The following is a 19,498-nucleotide window of genomic DNA, read 5'->3' as shown; positions in this document are numbered from 1 at the left end:
TGTTAATATGATTTTTAAAAGTTTCATAGGTTGCACACATCAGAAAAGTTTTAACAAGGGTTTGTTGCAATTTCTTTGTTCTCGGAGATGTGAGTGAACAATGGAAACATTGGATTTGTCCTAATTTTGCCACTCTTATGACCTAAATAGGAGAGAGAAGAGTGTGTGTGTATTTGGATTCTCCATCGTTCATGGTATCACACATATTTGGAGGTATTGAGTTTTTAGTATGACCTACAGTGCAGTTTAGATGGGACACGGTGGCTCATTGGCTAAGACACTGAGCTTGTCGATCAGAAAGGTCAGAAGTTTGGCGGTTCAAATCCCTAGAACTGTGTAACGGAGTGAGCTCCCGTTACTTGTCCCAGCTTCTGCCAACCTAGCAGTTCGAAAACATGTAAAAATGCAAATAGAAAAATAGGGAGCACTTTGGTGGGAAAGTAACAGCATTCCGTGCGCCTTTGGCATTTAGTCATGCCGGCCACATGACCATGGAGACATCTTCAGACAGCGCTGGGTCTTCCGCTTTGTAATGGAGATGAGCACAGCCCCCAGAGCTGGAAATGACTAGTACATATGTGCGAGAGGAACCTTTACCTTCATCTTACAGTGCAGTTTACAGAAAAAAATGGGATTATTTTAAAAATTAAATGTTTTTGACAAAAAATGAAAACACTGCATACTCAAATAACCACAAAGTTCTCACCTTGCAGTATAGTTTGTTGATAATGTAACAGTAAAACTACATTTATGTCGTTGTTGACTTCAGCTTCTTCCATAGGTACATTTTGCATTTGGGAACAAGAAGGCAAAACATACACTAAAGATAAAGGTACAATAAACTTACATTACAATCCTTAGTCTCCAATTTCTCCACTTCTAGGCTAGCAACAGTCTTTGTTTTTATCCCAAATAGTTTTCATGTTACATCTGGAAACTTAAAAATTAATAGTTTGTGTATAAACATATCACACTTTGTTTATATGCTGTTAATGGAAATTATAAAGCAATTAAGATGAATTATTTCATCATTGCCAAACTAATACTTTCCTTGCCAACATGCTTTGAAATATAACAACCATGTAAGGAAGTTTTGCTTAATTAAAAAATTAAAAAGTAAGAAATCAATCTGGGTGGGGTTAAATTTTGTAGAAAAAAATATGTCAGTGATATTAAGTACTATTTTGTTTTTGTTTTTTAAGCCTTCACGGTAAACTTTCTAGTTCATTAAAATAACAAGCCAGATAACAGGCCAAATAACAAAGAGAACACCGGAGTTAGTAATATCCAATAGCTAAAGCAGCCTTTCTCAACCTTTTTACCCTGATGGAATCCTTGAAATAATTTTCTGTTCTCAGGGTTGAGAATCTTCTCTTGCCCAATTCAAAATACTATTCGCATCTAGTCTACACAATCCATATTTTATATTTACAACAGCAAAGCAGCAGCTGGCAGTTGAATCATGGTGCATAAATATTTCTACCACTGTGAGCACTAGCATTTTGTGGCACACAAAGTTAAAAAGAGGTTTTTTTTCAGTCATGATCTCATGGAACCTCTAGAGATTTATTGTGAAATCCTAGTTGCAAAAGCCTGGTCTAAAGAGCAGATTCCTATCAGAACAATGTGTCTAAGTAATTCCTATTTAGTAATTCTTTATTTAAAACCATTTTCATTTTTTATTTATTACATTTATGTAGCCACCCACTTCATACACTGACTCTTACGATTAACAAAACGTACCATGATTATTACACTTAACCTTGTGCATTTCATTTGTTTCTGATACACTATTTACAAGAATGTGCTGTGGACATTTCATGGTTATTGATGAGGTGAAAATGTCATTAGGGATTTGAAAAATGTCTCAAGCTGTTCTGAATTTGAAATGATAAAAGTATTCTAACTGGAAATGGAACACCTCTTGTTCATACTTAATCTAATCCAAAATGGCTTTCAAGTTTTCGGTGGCTATTCCAAGTAGGATAACTTCTAAATTCACATTCCCACAAAGAATATTGTTTTACATTTACATTAAATTGTACAAAGGTTCAGAAACAAACAAAAACACATTTTTAGAAGAAGTGTTTGGTACTGAAAATTCTGGTGTAAATTAGATTTCACTGCTGATTTATACAGTATTAACTTATGGTATATCTGTGAAGAACAAAAGAAATATGGAATTCAAATGACAAAGGATGCTAAAGTCCTGGATTCTGGTTTACCAATTAATGAACTGTTGCATATTTTTCCATAATTCAGATTATTTAGAAGACTGTTATTGAGATTAACAAAACATGGTTTCATTCTCCAGCATGTCTTTGGGATAATCCACACATATGGGTTGAATCTGCCTTTCTGCCCAGAGACTGAGTCATCAATCTTTGCCATGCCTCTTCCTGTCGGGCCAGGAAGTCCCCTAGTCATGACTCAGTCTTGGCCCTATAGAGACGTGGCAAAGGTTGGGTCCAACAATTTCAGCAGAAAGCAACAGTTTAAAGTGTGGATTCCCCAAAGTTTTGCAAACTTCCCTCAAGTATCCAAAACATCATAAAACAGCAATTGGAATGTCTGACTGCTCTGTTTTTTTTGAACTACCAATTGAAGGCCTAACAGCCCAGGCAATCAAGGGGAAGCCCCAAAATGATCCCCCACCCCCGGAGGGGGCGCTGAAGCCACAATCTCCCCAGCACATCGTTGCTCTCCCATGCTTAACTGGGTAGCTCTGGAGTAGCCACTTTTGTTTTTGCGATCTCCAGCTGATTTTTGGGACCGGTGGCAGCCATTTTGGCCGCTTGTTGAGTTGTGCAGGCTTTACAGGATACTGGTAGGGCCGCCATTGCCACAGCCCAGGGAAGGCTTCCAGGCTTTGAATTCCATTTGGAGCAGCAGGATTGGAGGATTGAGAGAGCTCTCCTCCTAGCAATCTAGGCAATAGCAGCATGGCTGACCAAGGCAGCATGGAGCCCACGAGTGCTAAACGATCCAAGTAGAGCCCTAGGAAGGCCAGATCTGCAAGTAAAGAGGCTGCTAACAAGATAAAGGCAAAGCCTCTTTATTCCAGAAAGCCCACAAGAGCAGAAGAAAGAAGACAAAGAGCACTGGAAAAGCAGGTCTCCAGAGCTCAAAAAGCAAGCATATCAGGAGAGGTATCCCCCCTCCCCACAGCCAAGACCCATTAGTCCCTTCCCTCAACAGCCATAAGCACAGGACTTGGGCTTGGTCACCAGAGGGAGATAGGGAGCAGGAATTTATCCCTCCTCCTGAGGAAATCTAGACTCAGAGATTTCCTTTTGATTGCATGCTTCTTTGTCCTGCAGAATTGCAGATCAGAGACAGGACTGGAACACCTAAGGCCACTTTTACTCAACTGCAGCGGGGATGCGCTCAGCAGATAGAGTGGCCCCAGAATTATCAGAGGATCTTAAGGCCCTTATTGCTCAGGCCATTTCTCAAGTGGTAGCTTCCACCCTGAGGGGGAGGAGCCATTCTTCCTTCCCAAGATCTGATCCTCAGCTATTGCAGTCAGTGCAATACCAGGCCTCCATGGGTTCCTCCAGGCACCAGAGGGAGGCTTCTCCAGCACACTCTATCAGAAGCAGGGCATCTGGGATGGAGGAGGCAGTTCAGGGAGAACGGGTTCTCAGAAGATGAGGACCTATCACCTGATCCACCCCGTTCACGGGTCTGTTTAGTCTGGGGCTGTTTAAATCCATCCTCCACAAGGCTAGGACCACTGCCCAAATTGATCCTCTGTCCACTATCTCAACTGTTTTCATTAGGCATGCAGGGCCTAACAGGGTTTTTCTGAACCTACAATTCTCCAACAGGAGTTCCCTTGTCCCAAGTTATTTTTGGACGTAGTTCAGAGGCAATGGGCACAACCAGGATCCTTCCCCACTCCGGGTGGTAATGATAAAATACAACTTCCCCCTCTGGACAAACCTTTGGCGTCCTTGGTCTCTACTTCTGCAATATCAGGTGACATAACAGAGACCCTTAAGACTGAGGACAAAAAGACGGACAAAATTTCTGCAGATAGTGCCTGGGCAGTTAAAGCAGCTGCAGCCACCTCCTTTTTCACTAGGATATCCCTTCTCTGGCTCCACCAATTACAGGCTTGGATTCCCCCTGAGGAAATCAGAATGCATTAGCATGTCAACAAATTGGTGGCGGCCGCTGAATTTGTGGCCGATTCCTCCCTGCATGTAGCCCGATTCTCCTCCAGGGCCCAGGCCTCCAACATCACTTCTCATCGTCTCCTGTGGCTACAACTGTGGCAAGCAGATGCCAGAACCAAATGGAAAGTGGCCTTACTTGAGGACATCTGTAGGGCAGCTACATGTTCCTCTCCGTCTCCATTTGTAAGGCACTACAGACTGGACACATATGCCTCAGCAGAGGCGGCCTTCGGCAGAAGAGTGCTACAGCAAGTGCATACAGACAGGAGTACACAGGACCAGACTTCTTCCTGCCCATAGGGACTGCCAGCTTTGGTATGTCCCATATGTGTGGATTATCCCAAAGGCATGCTGGAGAATAGGTGTTGGCTTACGTGAATGCAGTTTCTCAGCATGCCTTGGGATAATCCACTCCAACCCTGGCAACCATCTGGTCCAGTGTCCAGGTGGGAGCAGAGTCAACGCCACAGGAAGATCATCAAATGGCTGCGCCTTCGTCGTGACTGGGGCTAGTGCATTGCATATATATAAAATAAACCAACACCTAAGTAATAAATGCCATATAGTAGGCTTTGAGGATTGTCTGTTGTGCAAACTGCTTCTTAATAAGATTATTGCAAAAGTCCATCAACAGATAACATCTCTGGCAGTGATAGCAACTGCTGCCTTGGAACAATGCTATTAAAAAGGCATTTCTGTTGAATCTGGAAATAATGATCTAATAATAGGCATCAGGCAAGATACTTTGCTCACTATGTTACTTTAGAAACCTACTTGTGTTAGTCTGACTTTGAAAGAGGAGACTTTTGACATCAAGGGAATTTACTGTATATTGATTAATCTAGATGTAGAGATTGCTAACAAAAGGAAATGATCAAGTTTGAATTTTCAGAGATGTCTCTAGTTCTCTGATAGTGTGGTCTGTATTTGGCTGTGACTGTAATAAAAGTAAAGCTTCAGTGATAACTAAATGGTATAATAAATAAAGATATATAAAAATCAAAACCTGTTGCTGCAGCAAATGTAATATTTGATAGCACACTCATGTAAAAGCTTCTAAAAAAGTCTTTAGTGAAACCATTAAACATGTAATTAGAACTCCAAGCATGCTAACTTAAGATTTTAAAATCAGCCATTTCTGTTCATCTTTGTTTTGACTATCAAGGGAAAAAAGATAACGCACACTTTTCAAGTGTCAGGTTAACTTGTTTAAGAATACACTATGATTTTTCATATTTTCTCTGAATTATTTACAACTACATGATATTGATATTTTAATAAGTCATTGCTTTCTACAGTTGAATCCTTGAAGACTAGAATGCATGGAAATGCTCAGTAAAGGTTTTAGTCCCGTCCCCCCAAATAATCTACTAAAATTAGAAAATTCAAGAAAAATCTAATACCGTGTTTCTCCAACAATACGGCCTCCACCAATAGGAAGGCCCAGCATGTTTTTTGGGCATAAAATCAAATTAAGCCCCTCCCCCCAAATTTAGGCCTATTTTAAAATATGCAAAATAAGGGGGAAGGGCGGGGAGACTTGCCGTTAGGAGCGCCCGGCGGCCAGGAATTCCTCGCCACCAGCCGCTCCTAACGGGCGATCATGGCGAAGCGCGGAGAGCTCCCTACTCCCACCAAACACCTTTGCTGCACCCGCCGCTGTTGCTTTCCCTTCTGCTCATTCCGCCACCACGTTTCGAGCTGCCGCTTCCGTGTTTGGAGTGCCGCCGCCATTTGGAGCTCCAAACGCGGAAGTGGCAGCTCCAAACATGACGGCGGGCGATCTTTTTATTTTGGTCCGCGCGAAGTTCAGAGCGAGCAAGAGAGGGAGACTGCGATGCCTCCATCTGAGATGGCAACCTCACTAGTGGATCACAACGTGGCTGGAAGCCCGAATCGGCGGGATACGATGGCAATCTTTTTGGAGTGAGAGGAAAGGGAGAGAAGAGTTGCGAGGTGTAATTTGCAGGAGGAAGTGCTCAGCACGTGAGGAGCACGCGCGGGAGGGGGGGAAGAGACGGATGGGACGCTGGACGCGCTGGGTTGAGAGGGCGCCACCCCCTCCCCCTCTCCAGAAAGGCGGGATCGTAACTCTCGGGGGGGCAAAAAAAGAGCACCCGGGCTCCTGAAGCTGAAAGGCACGATGGGGCATGGCCAGAACCCTCCGGCTCCGGGCAAAGGGGCGGGCAATGAAATGCACGGACGAGTGGAGGAGTCGAAGCCATTTCCCGGCAAACATCCCCATTGGGAGGCGCCGAAGCTTTGGAAGTTGTGCATTGGTTGGAGGTCACGGCGGGGCGGGCTGAAAGGAGGTCTGCGGCAGCAGGGTTGCCTCACCCACCCCCTCCCTTCCCATGTCAACAAGCGGGGGCGCCTGCGCCCAGGGGTTTGTGCGTCTTTTTCCTCTAATGCGCGGTATTTGCTTTCTGAGCGAGGCCTGGGGTTTGGCCTAGAGCCGGTGGTGCGGCGGCGGCAGCATGATAAAAAGCGGGCGGCCTCTTTCCCCCTCTCTCTATGTATGAAAGAGCTCGCCTCGCTCGGAGCGTTTGGTGAAGCACACGAGTTTCGCAGTCGGAGAGGGAGGCGGCGGCGAAAAGGACGCGGCGGCAATGGCAGGATGCTGCAAGTCAGGACCTTGCATTGAAGCAGCCCGGGGGGCACGTAGCCACCTCCCTCCAGCCCACCTTGAGGATTTGCCTTTTGTTGTTGGTACACTTGGCTTCAGGCGCTCCTGTTGCTGCCTTCCCTTTGCCTTTGAAGGCAAAGCAAATTATTTTAAAAACCTCCGCTCAACTCGCCAGGGCCGCGGCAGAGCCGTGCGGGCTGGGCAGAACCAGGAAACACCCACGGCTCGCTTTCCCGGCTCTGCCCAGCTCGCACGGCTCCGGCGTGGCCCTGATGGGATGAGCGGAGGTTTTAAAATAATCGCTTACCTTCGAAGGCAAAGGGAAGCGGCGACAGGAGCGCCTGAAGCCAAGTGTCTCCTCAGGGCTCCGGTTGCAGGAAGGAGCCCTGACTGGCCGCACGTGGCTGCGCCAAACGCCGCGGTGTTACTGTAACGCCGCGGCAGCAAGGGAGAAGGAAAAACAACGGTGATGGAAGGTCTCCCGAACATCCAAGCTGTCGCCGCCCGCCCACCCGAGGATGCAAGGGGGGGGAATTAAGTCACCCCCGAAAAGACGGCCTAGCCGGTTTTTTGGGGGTCAAAAAAAATAAAATAAGGCCCGGCCTTATTATGTGAGAAACACGGTAGTATTCTTAGCAATTTATTGGAAATTGGAAATATGTTTGGTCAATGAAATATTAATACATCAAAATATGTGTTATCCTTTTGTTTCCAATATACTATTAGAATTAAAGTATCTTTTGTGAACTGTTTTTCAGTTCCATTAGGGAGTTTCAAATTCACTTTCCAATGGCTTGATATGATTAAATCTTATTTCTTTGCTTCATTTATTCTATATCAAATTTTCCAAATTGTCTACAGTTAGTCTTCAACTTGTAACTGGTTGTTTAATGACCAAAGTTATAATGGACTCACCTAAAACTACTTATGACAGTTTTTGCAGTTATGACAGTTCATCTTTACAGCTGGTTCACCTTATGGCTGTTTGCAGCATCTCACTATCATGTGACTATGATTTGTGACTTTTTTAAAAATTAGTTTCCAACATTTCTTTCCAGTTTGTGACCAAAAAATGCCTGTTGGGAAAAATGGATGTGCTTAATGACGGCAGTTTTCACAACAGTGGTCTTCACAACAGCAAGAAATACACACACACACACACACACACACACACACACACACAGATCCAGTCATGTAATGCAAGTTTTGGCCATAATTCTGGACTCAATTAGAGTTGTAAATCAAGGACTACCTATATTGTTGAGATTTAGCAACTTTCATAAAGATAACAGTATTCTGTGTAGGTTTAAAGATACAGATTCAGATTTAAATGATACTGATTTAAATGATTCTCTCTTGCTCTGCTAGTTCCTATTTTTCTACCATGACTGTCAGAATGGCTGTCATGGCAATTTATCTATAACTTGCCAAATTTGTATCACAGACTGAAATTGATATACTTGGCTTAACTAAAGAACAGAAAGTTTACAAACGTTAATTTATTTTTAATCTCATATGAACTGATTAGGAATTTTTATGCTTGCCCTGACATGATGATTTGAAACTCTGATATGTGTGGAAGGTTGGAAAGGAAGGGGAAACATATCAGCCAGATTAGGATTATCAATCTGTTTCTTAATGTCTTCATTCAGTGTATTCTTATTAGAAAATGATAGAGTTTATTTGTATGATGGTGGAATAGAGCTTCTGAATCATATTAAGCATATAGAATTGTGTTTTAGTAGCAGTAGTGTAAATTTATAATCTTAACTCCCAGTACTGTGGTTCTAGAATGGAAACATTCAGCAGAACCCAGATGTTTGCCCTTAAGCATCTAGAATTAGATAACAGGACTGCAATATAAACACCAATATTTATGGTATATGTTGATGACATCAGGAAGGATGCCACAAGTGTGAAAAGTAACAGTAGGTCAATCTAATAACTTATCAAAGCATTCCAGAGGAAAGGGTGCTAAGAGATTACATTACCCCTTCTCTGTCTACCTGTCTACTTTTGTTTTTCTGTTTTGCCTTTGTTATCTACCTGTTTCCAAGCAGGGACTGTATTTCCTAGACAGTATGCTTTTTGTTATTTCTACCTCTAAATTCTTTGTTTTTGCTTTTGGGTGAGTCTTCCTAACAACAGTTTTGGTCCCATGGAATTAGGTTGCAGGAAAGTGCAATGTAAACATCAATGTTTATGGTACATTTTGAGAACAGCAGGAAAGATACTACAAGTGTGAAAAGTAACAGTAAGGCTTATTAACGCATTCCAGAGAAAAGCAATTTCTGTAGGCCATCTCTCTCTCTCTTTCTCTCTCTCTCTACCTGACACTTCTCCCACCCCACCTCACACAGTGAAGATTTAAAGAAAGGATTTCAAGAGAGTATTATAGTTTCTTAACTACTACTTTATTTTCATCTTTCTAAACCTTTGATTCTTTCTTCAGAAATTGCCAAATTAGCATTCAGGTATCTTATTAACACATTCTTCAAACATTTTCTGCAACATCTCTGGAGTAATCCCCTTTCTGTAGATTGCTCTACTGATTCTCTCTTTCTTTTGCTTTTGCTGGTGATGGCTATTCCAATATTATAATCCAAAAGTGAAAGTGCCTCAAGTACAAGGGGAAAAAATAAAAAACAGTCTGCTCACCTTTTTTTCTGTTTTACTTTTCTATGTCCTTAATATTTAATCTCATGTGATACTATGATAGTCATAAAGTCTGCTTCAAATTATCTTTCTCTTTTTATTTTGTAAAATCCACAAATTGCCTGACTTTTTAACATCAAACAAACATTTCCACAAAAATCTGGTCCGTTTATGTATTTAATTCTAATGGTTTCCAAAGCACTTTTGCCAAAAATCTTTCAAAATTATTGCTTCCTTTATCCATTTATGCTTTTTTCAATAGTTTTTTAGTAATAGTTCAAAAACCTTTAAAACTTGGAAACCAGGCTATGGAAGCGTTCACAAAGCTCTTCTCCCTTCCCTCCCCTTACTGGTCTGCTGTGCAAGAAGGGTTGGGGACCGCTGTTTTAAAACATTTCTTTCATCTTTTTTGACCTAGAAAGACAGTTGACTTACCAAGAGGTTTTACTTTATCCTGCCAGTTGGAAGATCTCTTTTTAACTTTAAATTGATTATATCTGATAACAGTTCATAAAGTGAAGCATTTGCAAACCTTACATCCAATATAAGCTGCATTGCATTATGGACACAATTAAAAACCCTTGAATCCAGCCATTCAACTTAGTGGACCATAAACACACAATCCTCCTCACAAGGAGCAACTGCCTGGAGTGCAGATGGACAATCTTCCAGTCTCTCCTTCTCCAGAGAGAATCCACTGATTGACATTCATTATCTGGCCACCACAGTCACCACTCCTCCAGGAATATTTTGCTTTCCATTAGACCAGTGTCCCCAACCTTTCTGGTTCAGTTGGCTGGCAGAGATGGTGGCAGGGGCGGGGGAGTGGGGGAGGGAAGAGGATGGTTTTGCATATGAGCAGCACTTTTACAAATGCAGCTTTACACATGTGTGTGCACACACCTGCGCTTCCCCACCATTTCCACAGCCTGGTTCTAAATGGGCCATGGACGGGGGGACTGCATTCGATCATCCCCCCCCTCCCCAAATTTAGAATATTTTAACTCTAATGGTATTCCAAAATAGTTATTAGTCTTTTAGGTAATATTTATCATGAATAGGAAGCTACTATAAGAACAGAAACCATAGAGACAGAATATTTCAGAATAGGAATGGGAATGAGCGGGATTTATATTGTCTACATATCTGTTTAAATTATATATTGAATATATTCTAAGTGTGTTATTACTGGAAGAGGAGGCATCTTAAACCAGAATTACAGATTAAAGGATCGATAAATTGAGATAAGTAACTGATACCACTTTGTTATCCAAAATTAAGAGGACAGTGACAAATTAACACAAAATCATGAAGTAGAATACTTGAAGCAATTGTCTTTCCAGTACAGCAGCTATGAAAACTTGACATTGAGAAAGAGGAAAAATAAAATAAATTCAAATTATGAATCTGGAGATGGATAACAGTTTAATGGAATGCAGGAATAACTAATAGTGGGACAAATAAAGATTAAGTATTCCCTTGAGGTAATGAGGAATTAGAAATTTGCATACTTATGGGCATGTGATGCAGAGGATGAACCAGAAAAGAAAAATGTAAATTTAGCATGTAAATTTAGCATGTAAAATGTAAATTTAACTAACTGATAAAGTGGGTGAATGGCTGTTGTTTTTTTTAAACAGGAGTTCTTTGAAAAGAAATCCAAGTTATCATTGGAGGCAGGTCAGAATAACAAACATTTGTTTAAGAGGCTATTAGAAATTAAGCCAGTTAGAGCAGTGGCCCCCAACCTTTTTTGTGCCACGGCCCGGTACCGGCATCACAAAATGATCCGCGGCCCGGTACTGGCATCAGCACGCATGACAAGGCAAGGCGAGCCAAGCGACCGGCCAGCCAGCCATCCCCCGCTTCTCCCCGCCACCTTCAACTCCTCCTTTGTACCTTTGTCGATGGGCTTCGCTTCGGGACAGTGGCTCGGCTCGCCTTGCCTTGGGTGCTGAAAGAATCCTCGTGCCTTAGTTTTGTTCGAAGCCCCCCCCCTCGATGAAACTAAGGCGCGAGGATTCCTTCAGGACCCAAACGCCGCTTTCCAACCGGAAAAGCTCACCCAGAAGCACTTTCTCGTCAAACAAGATGGTGGCGCCCAGCAAACCGGTGGCCCGGTAGGAAATGTTCCACGGACCGGTGGTTGGGGACCCCTGAGTTAGAGGACAGACTGCCTCCAAATGGCTAGCCCCTCTGCTGCTGTTAGCCTGACTCTGTAAGGCCCCTCCCACACGCAGTACAGCAACTGTTGTCTAAAAAATCTGAGCAGAGAAGCAACAGGGTGTGGTAGTGTTGGGGTGTAGGAGAGATAGAAGAATGTTTGTATGGTAAAGCAACTTAAAGCAGATAGAAAAAGATACAGTTTTCCAGCAATAGGACTCATAAGAATAATAGTTGGAGGTGTAGTAGAAGCAGGAAAAAATGGAGAACTGAGCAATTAGTACTAGATTTTGAGTGCTTTTGTTGCCTAAACCTATGTGGTTGTGTAGGCTTTCTTGGGTTTTGGAGTTCACTGACTTGGATATACATAAAAGAGCCTGTGACAGCCAGATTTGCTAGCAATTAAATAGTTTTTCAGTTTCCCTATTCTAGTGATGATATGAGCCTTTATTTTGTCTTAATCCATGACATTCACTGTTCTTTTCATTGCTATTCTTTATACACTTCTGTAATTAAAAGGCACTGGTAGAAGATCTGAAAGACCAATTAGGGACAGTTTCACCGCTAACAGTAGGCAACAGCTTGTTGGTGCATAATTGGTCAGAAGAAAAGCTAAAATGTATGGACTTCCCAGGTGCTTTTGGTCTGCTTATTTTTGGTGTTTTAAGTAAAGGTTACAACTTTATAACAATCTTTGCTTGATATTTTTATGTTTTTGAATTTTTGGAGCACCTGCAAATGTTAATATGTTCTAATAACTGATTAATATGTTCTAATAACTGATTAATAACAGTTTAAAGTATTATGTTTCCTGGGATCAACAGGATTATAGTAGCGGAGAGTTATAAATGCTGTGGGTTCAGGAGCATTATATGATAGAACACTTTAGATGCCCTTTTTATGTAAGCCTTCAGATTTTGTTCTGAAATAGTTGGACATATATTTAAGAGTGTTTCTATGGAATATGCATGGTAATCTTCAAATCAAGACTGGTTCTGATATTTAGTCTCTGACATTTCATCAGAAACAGTGTTTTGAAATTAATGCTGAGTCATACGCTAAAGAATGTAAGTCTGTCACAACTTCATCGTATCAGGAAGTATTTGGATTGTCTCCTAGATTTTGTTTTCCCATTGTTGGCTGTGCTGTTAATTTTAAATATTGTCAATTTTAAAAAAAACCCAACATGGTTTTATCAGAGAAGTATCTTTGTAATGAACTAATTCATAAATATTGTTGCACTAAAAATAAAAACCATTGCTGAACTAAATAAATAAGAACATGTAGACTATTTAGTTGGCTGTGTATGATGGAATGTAATGAGGAGATGAATCCCCAGGAGGGAGGGGTACATTCCAGAGAAGTATCAGGCAACTCAGCCCAGATACCATGTGGTCCTACAACTTCTTAACACAGTCCTTGATTTCATTTAGTGACTGTTCAAAGTTACAATGGCACAGAAAAAAGTGACATGACCATTTTTTCAGTTACAACCTTTGTAGCATCCTCATGATCATGTGATCAAAATTCAGATGCTTGACAACTAATTCATACTTATGACCACTGCTGTATTCTAAGGTCATGTGATGATCTTTTTGCAACCTTTTGACAAGCAAAGTCAGTGGGGAAGCCAGATTCACTTAACAACCAGGTTACTAACTGATCAACTGCAGTGAGTCACTTAACAACTCTAGCAAGAAAAGTCATAAAATGGTGCAAAACTCACTTAAATGTTTCACTTAAAAGAAATTTTGGGCTTTGTCAGGCAGCAGTTTCCCCTGTAAATTCAGTCTATTCTCATGATATTTTTCTATATTCAGCTAGAAAAGTTAGAAATAAACGTGGTTTCAGGATGAATTTTATAGTGGTGAGATGAATTTTATATTAAGCTATTTAAATAATGTTATAACTTTCTCTTTTGCTTGCAGAGATTTGAGTTATAACGATTTAGCATCCTCTAATTTGAGCATTGATGCATCGGGTCAAATGCTGCAAGAAGTGTGAGTTACTATAGCTGTAATGTAATAAACTAAGTGATATGGCATTAGTAGTTGTAATATGTCAAGTGACATAATATTTAAGAAAGACAGATTGAGCAGAAAAAAATAAAAAAAGGCTTCTGATAGTAGGATTGTCACTGAAAGAGTTTTAAGGGAAGGAAAAAAGGATTAAATATGATAGGACCGTGATGGCAAACCTATGGCACGCGTGCCATAGGTGGCCCACAGAGCCATTTGTGCCAGCACACGAGCTGCAGGCAAACTTACCACACTGCGCATGCGCGCGCCTCATAGAGGCTTGAGGAAAGCCTTTGTAGGCTGAAAAATAGGCCCGTTTCGTCACTTCCTGTATTTTCAGAATTACCGGAAGTGACGAAACGGGCCCATTTTTCGGCCTTCAAAGGCTGCAAAAGATTTCCTCAAGCCTCTGGGAGGCTGCAAAAAGCCTCAAACGGGCCGAAAATCAGCTGGGAGGCACAGTGCAGGTAAGGGGGCAATGGGGAATTCCACGCACATGTGCAGGGTGCATGGGGGGAGCACATGGATTGCCTTCTGGGTGGTGGCGTGCGAGCACAAGCGCACACAATTTTTGGCACAGGAGCCCAAAAAGTTTAGCCACCACTGTGATAGGAGCTGTGGTATAGTGGCATATTAATACTGAACTGCCTTAAATACCCTCAGTTTAGTTTGCAATGGAAACTAATGCAATGGAAAAAGAAAACAAGCCATTCAGATTATGGCTTCTGATATCATTTCTGAGCTTTAATAATCATTCTGGATCATGTGACTAAGAAGGAGGATGGGGTGGGGTTTAGAACAGGAGTCCTCAACCCCTGAGTGCCAGCCCACTACTAGGCATTGAGCCTTTTGGAATTGGGCTACAGAAGTGGTGGGCCAGGGCAAGTGTGTACATCCCCACTCGTGCGAGCAGCGGGCTAGCGCATGTGCTCCATTTGTGCAAGCAGTGGGTGAGCACGCCCACCACTCACACAAATGGAGCTACATGCATGCTTGTCTGCCACGCACATGGAATCATCCCCTCTCCCACCCCTCTGCCAGTCTGCAAAGCCGAAAAGTTTTAGAATATACAACTTTGTTCTGAAGCCTGTGGCTTGATCTGGTTTATTTTTAAACTCAATCTTTCAATTCTGTTGACTTAACTCAAATAATAACTCAATTTACTTTTGAAGCTCCTATGAATGTATTGTTCCAATAATCCTTGACATAATATTTCACTGAGAATATCAGTGTTCTTCTGAAGTATCACTTCAGCATAGTGAGACTTCTGGGCTAGTCCATACTTGTTTACAAAATTTTCTATCTTGCCAAATGATTGGATTCAAATAATAAAATGTTTTCAGTTATTTTGCTTTTTATGAAGTTCACTTCTGAGAAAGTTTCTAACTTTTATTTAAATGCACATAAGAACAAGAATATTACTAATATTTTTGTTGATTTGACTTCTTTTTGAATCTACTAAATAAATATTTCTTTCAGGAAGATGAATCACAATGAACTAAGTGGCATTCCCTACTTTGGTGAACTGACTTCTAATATCACATTACTATCACTGTAAGTTAATATTCACAGATTTTAAATTTAGTGTAGAAAATAAAATGGTTAGATAATTAATCAAATAAAAATGAAAATAAAAATGGGGGATGTTTGAAAAGTAAATTGAAAAAAATTGAAAAAATATGTAATTAATATCTAGTGGTACTATAAAAGAGCAATTAAGAACAAGAGCAATATTAGGATTTAAATAAGTTAAAATGTTGATCAAATGATACTGGCAAGCAATCCATCAAGCTGTTTGGATAGTAACCCATCCAATCAACAGAGAAGTCCATTCTAGAACCATAATTCTAAAGGAAAATTGAAGTGATCCTTGATACTTTTAAGTAACCTCATCCAGGTTTGTACACTAAAAGGATAAGATTTGGCTTAAAACAGTTTATATCAAAATAAATAGCTTCTAAATATTATTCTAGATTCACATTTAATCTACAAGATGTTTATCTGTATTTTTTTAAGGAGCTGAATTTTCAGAGATGATATAAGTATGCCTTCTAAGGTGCTTGTTTATGTTTTAGAGTGCATAATTCAATTCAGGAGATTGTCTCTGAACAGCTGCAGCCTTATTTCTTCCTGGAGAACCTTGATCTCAGCTCCAACTTCATCACAGAAATCAAAGTTTCTTCATTCCCACATATGCAGCTGAAGTACTTGTAAGTAGATGGGACTACTTAGCATGAGGCATTGAAAGTAGTTTATTTTTCAATTCGTATATCTGTCCTCAAATTTTTTCCCTTCATATAAAAAGAGTGCAAGGGTTGTTAATGGATTTCTGTGCATTGAATAACATATATTCTGTCTCTGCCATTTTTATGAAGTCATGATAATATTAATGAAATAATACAAACTTCACAATGGTACTAATGAAATTAGGCATTCTGTGTAGAGTAGATTTAGTAACATCTCACACAGCAGATTCAGGAATTGCTGAACAGAGGGATGGATATACAGGTGGATTCCCTCAAAATATCAGTTGCCGGAATAGTAGAAACTTTTAATGTTAATTTATTAACCGTAGTTGGAGATAGGATATACAGATAGACTTTAATAATGTCAAGCATATATTCACTATAGGGAATATTAATATGGTTCTAAACATATTAAACTGTAGCTTAGTGAGACAGTGCATGAGTGTAGTATCCTCACAGGTTTATACATTCTCGGTTTATTCTGCAAGACAGTTCTGCAAGACAGTTCAAAAGTTTTCATTTTTAGTTAATTGCAACATATATGTATTGACCAAGAATTGTAATTAATAATTACAAGAATTGTAATTAGTTTAAAACAAACCATAAACTGATTAATGTTAATCACACATTCCAAAAACACAAGCCACAATTAATTAAAAGCAGAAACAAACACTCTTCAGCCATGTGGGAATAGAGTCAGCTCAGTTAAGTTTAGTGCAATGCCTGAATGTGGACAGGTTGAAAAAGGAATGTTTGTCTCAGTCTCCGTCTTTCAAAGTTGTAGTATGTTTCAGATTCTCTTACGTGATTGTCTAGGTTGCTTAAAATAATAGGCTGCTGAGTGAAGTGGGAAATACCAACTCTACAAGGATAATAACACTAGCAAACTGTGAATATAAGATAATTGCTTAATTGTATGCAATGAACAGCACACTAAGCTTTATGAAAGTAAAGTTCAATTCTAAATCAAAATGCAATAGATACCTTTGGTTTCTTGTTAAATTATTCCATCAGAATTTAACACCTGCCTTTCTAAAACTCTGGTTTTATAGGAATTTGAGCAACAATAGAATAACTACTCTGGAAGCAGGCTGTTTTGATAACCTGTCCAATTCCTTAATTGTTCTAAAACTGAACAGAAACAAAATAAACACGATTCCACTGAAGACTTTGAAGCTACCTTATCTGCAGTTCTTGTAAGTGATTATACATTGTCAGTTTGAAGCCCATATATGGAGCATGTTAACGAATGTCATAAATTCATGCCAGAGAAGTATTTGATTTTTAAATGTATGTGTCTAATAAAATAAATTAATAAGAATATTGGATAAATTTCAAGTGGTGGGTCATTTATACTACTGAATCCCCTGCTCAATGCTGGAATCTAAAGCATTAATAGTTCCCAACATTCCAGGATTCTGAATTCCAAGCAGGGATTGAATTACAGATAGTCCTTGACATATGATCATAAAAGAGCCTGCCCATTTTGCTCATAAGTAGTGATGGTCATAAATCAGGTCATCCACATGACTGACCTGATTAGCTCATTAAGCAAACCAATGGTTCACTATAGGCAGATTTTTGGCAAAAGTAAATACTGGTTTTTGGCAAAACCATCATAAAACATGGGCATGTAATGGTGAGGTTAGATAGACAGCCGTAAATTCAGGCCAGTTGCCAAGCACCTGAAATGCAGTCATGTGACCACTAGAACCAACTCATAACCAACTCTTAAGTACCCTGAGGGAGGTCCGGCGTAACTGGTTGTAAGTTGAGACTACCTGAAGATGATGCCTTCTAGACCCTAGATTTTATTATTTTGTTGGAATAAAGTTCTCATACTATAAATATATTACTCTCCAAATAACAGGTTTCAATTTCAAACCAAATACTTATATATTGGTATCATAAGTTAAATACAGTCATAGCATGCATTAAAATAATGATTAATATAAGGAAATATTTTTTAAAATCTTCCGTTGAAGTGCTGGTAGAAAGTGTACCATCTAAACTCTTTGTTCAGGGTGGAAATATTGTTCATCTAAGCATTTATATATTTAAATATATGTTGGTACTAGGTATGGCTTTGACCATTTAGTTTTGGAGTTCAGTTTTTGTCTTTTTGATGGCTAAATTATATTCTCTGTATTACATCAACATCTTGGTAATGTTTTTATTAGAATAGCAAGCATGGAAAAAGTTATATTTGTTGATTATAGAGAGAGAGCTTGATTTCTGTTACCTGATATTTAAAATATTATTTTCAGGGAACTTAAAAGAAACCGAATTAAAGTAATAGAAAGCCTTACCTTCCAAGGCTTGGATTCATTGAAATCATTAAAAATGCAACGCAATGGAATTAATAATCTGATGGATGGTGCCTTTTTTGGACTAAATAATATGGAAGAATTGTGAGTATACTATATAACCTCTTCATTAAAAATCTTAGATTTCATTAGTTGAAAGGGCTGATTAAGTTTACTGATAGATGTATTGGTTTACCAATTTGTTTGAACAGTATATTTCATCATAATTTTAATAGGTTTTTAAAATATTCCATAGTACACTTTATAAAGTTTTCAGAAAACAGTGGCAGATAACAATTATAACAACAGTAAAAAAATTAATGAATGTTGAATTCATTGCCTTTTGCTTTCTACTTAAATGTTTCTTTTCTTTGCCTTCTAAATTGTCTTGGCTTCAATATTGAGGACCTGTAGGTACAATAGTATTTAACAATAGCTTTGCATTTCTACTAGAAAATTTCTATATATGATATGCATTTAAATACATGCTTTAAAACATATGTAACATTTTCTTTTGATTCTGCAGAGAGTTGGAACAGAATAATCTGACAGAAGTAAATAAGGGATGGCTATATGGCTTAAAGGCACTGCAAAAGCTCCATGTCAGTCAGAATGCCATTAACAGGATTGGACCTGATGCATGGGAATTCTGCCAAAGTCTTTCTGAACTGTAAGTACTTACATTTTTTTATTGAGGTAAATTTAGTGGAATAAATTGCTATCTCAGTTGGTAAAGTTTCTTAATATACCTTATGAAAATGGATCTGACTTCTCAAATTAAATTGATTAGTGGTATCACAACATTTCAACAATCTTGTTACTTACATCTTTCTCTTTATTGTGCCTTTCATTTCAGAGATCTGTCATACAATCAACTGATTCGCCTAGATGACTTTGCTTTTATTGGAGTGAATGTATTGGAAAAATTAAATTTGAGTGACAATAGACTCAGTTATATTGCTGATGGGGTTTTTAAAGGACTCACATATCTACAGACTTTGTAAGTGTATATAATTTGGAGGGAAACTTAACATTTCTCAGAAGGAAGTTAGCAGGAATAAAACTTAAGCACTTTCATCAAAGGGTGATAGTAACGCTTATGGTATTAAAAACACAAAGGGTCTCTTTTCTGACAATTGGCCTTAGATTATTTATAGGCATTTCAAAAGGTAAAATGTGACAGGTTTATTATATCAAAGAGCTGAGCATTATTACTCAGGTTTATTATTTTCAGTACTTCTAGGTGCTTTTTTAAAGGATTCAGCATTTACATAGATCTTGTGTATAATGTAACATTGAGTAA

The 19,498-nt window shown here is 39.4% G+C and overlaps 1 protein-coding gene across 1 annotated transcript in view; it reads left to right on the top strand.

Moving 5' to 3' along the window:
- LRIG2 (leucine rich repeats and immunoglobulin like domains 2) overlaps positions 1 to 19,498 on the top strand; it is a 47,195-nt gene that overhangs the window by 8,474 nt on the left and 19,223 nt on the right. The window contains exons 2-8 of the mRNA XM_026675164.2: positions 13,554 to 13,625; positions 15,123 to 15,197; positions 15,719 to 15,853; positions 16,942 to 17,085; positions 18,157 to 18,300; positions 18,722 to 18,865; positions 19,052 to 19,195. Of these exons, the coding sequence (XP_026530949.1) occupies positions 13,554 to 13,625; positions 15,123 to 15,197; positions 15,719 to 15,853; positions 16,942 to 17,085; positions 18,157 to 18,300; positions 18,722 to 18,865; positions 19,052 to 19,195 (858 nt within the window). The remainder of the gene's footprint in view (positions 1 to 13,553; positions 13,626 to 15,122; positions 15,198 to 15,718; positions 15,854 to 16,941; positions 17,086 to 18,156; positions 18,301 to 18,721; positions 18,866 to 19,051; positions 19,196 to 19,498) is intronic.

This window comes from Notechis scutatus, chromosome 3 (genome assembly GCF_049901735.1).
Source record: "Notechis scutatus isolate UNSWTSFEM ecotype Mainland chromosome 3, rNotScu1.2, whole genome shotgun sequence".
NCBI classification, from domain to species: Eukaryota; Metazoa; Chordata; class Lepidosauria; order Squamata; family Elapidae; genus Notechis; species Notechis scutatus.
The sequence above is the reverse complement of the archived record's forward strand: the minus strand, read 5'-3'. Positions and strand labels throughout refer to the sequence as shown.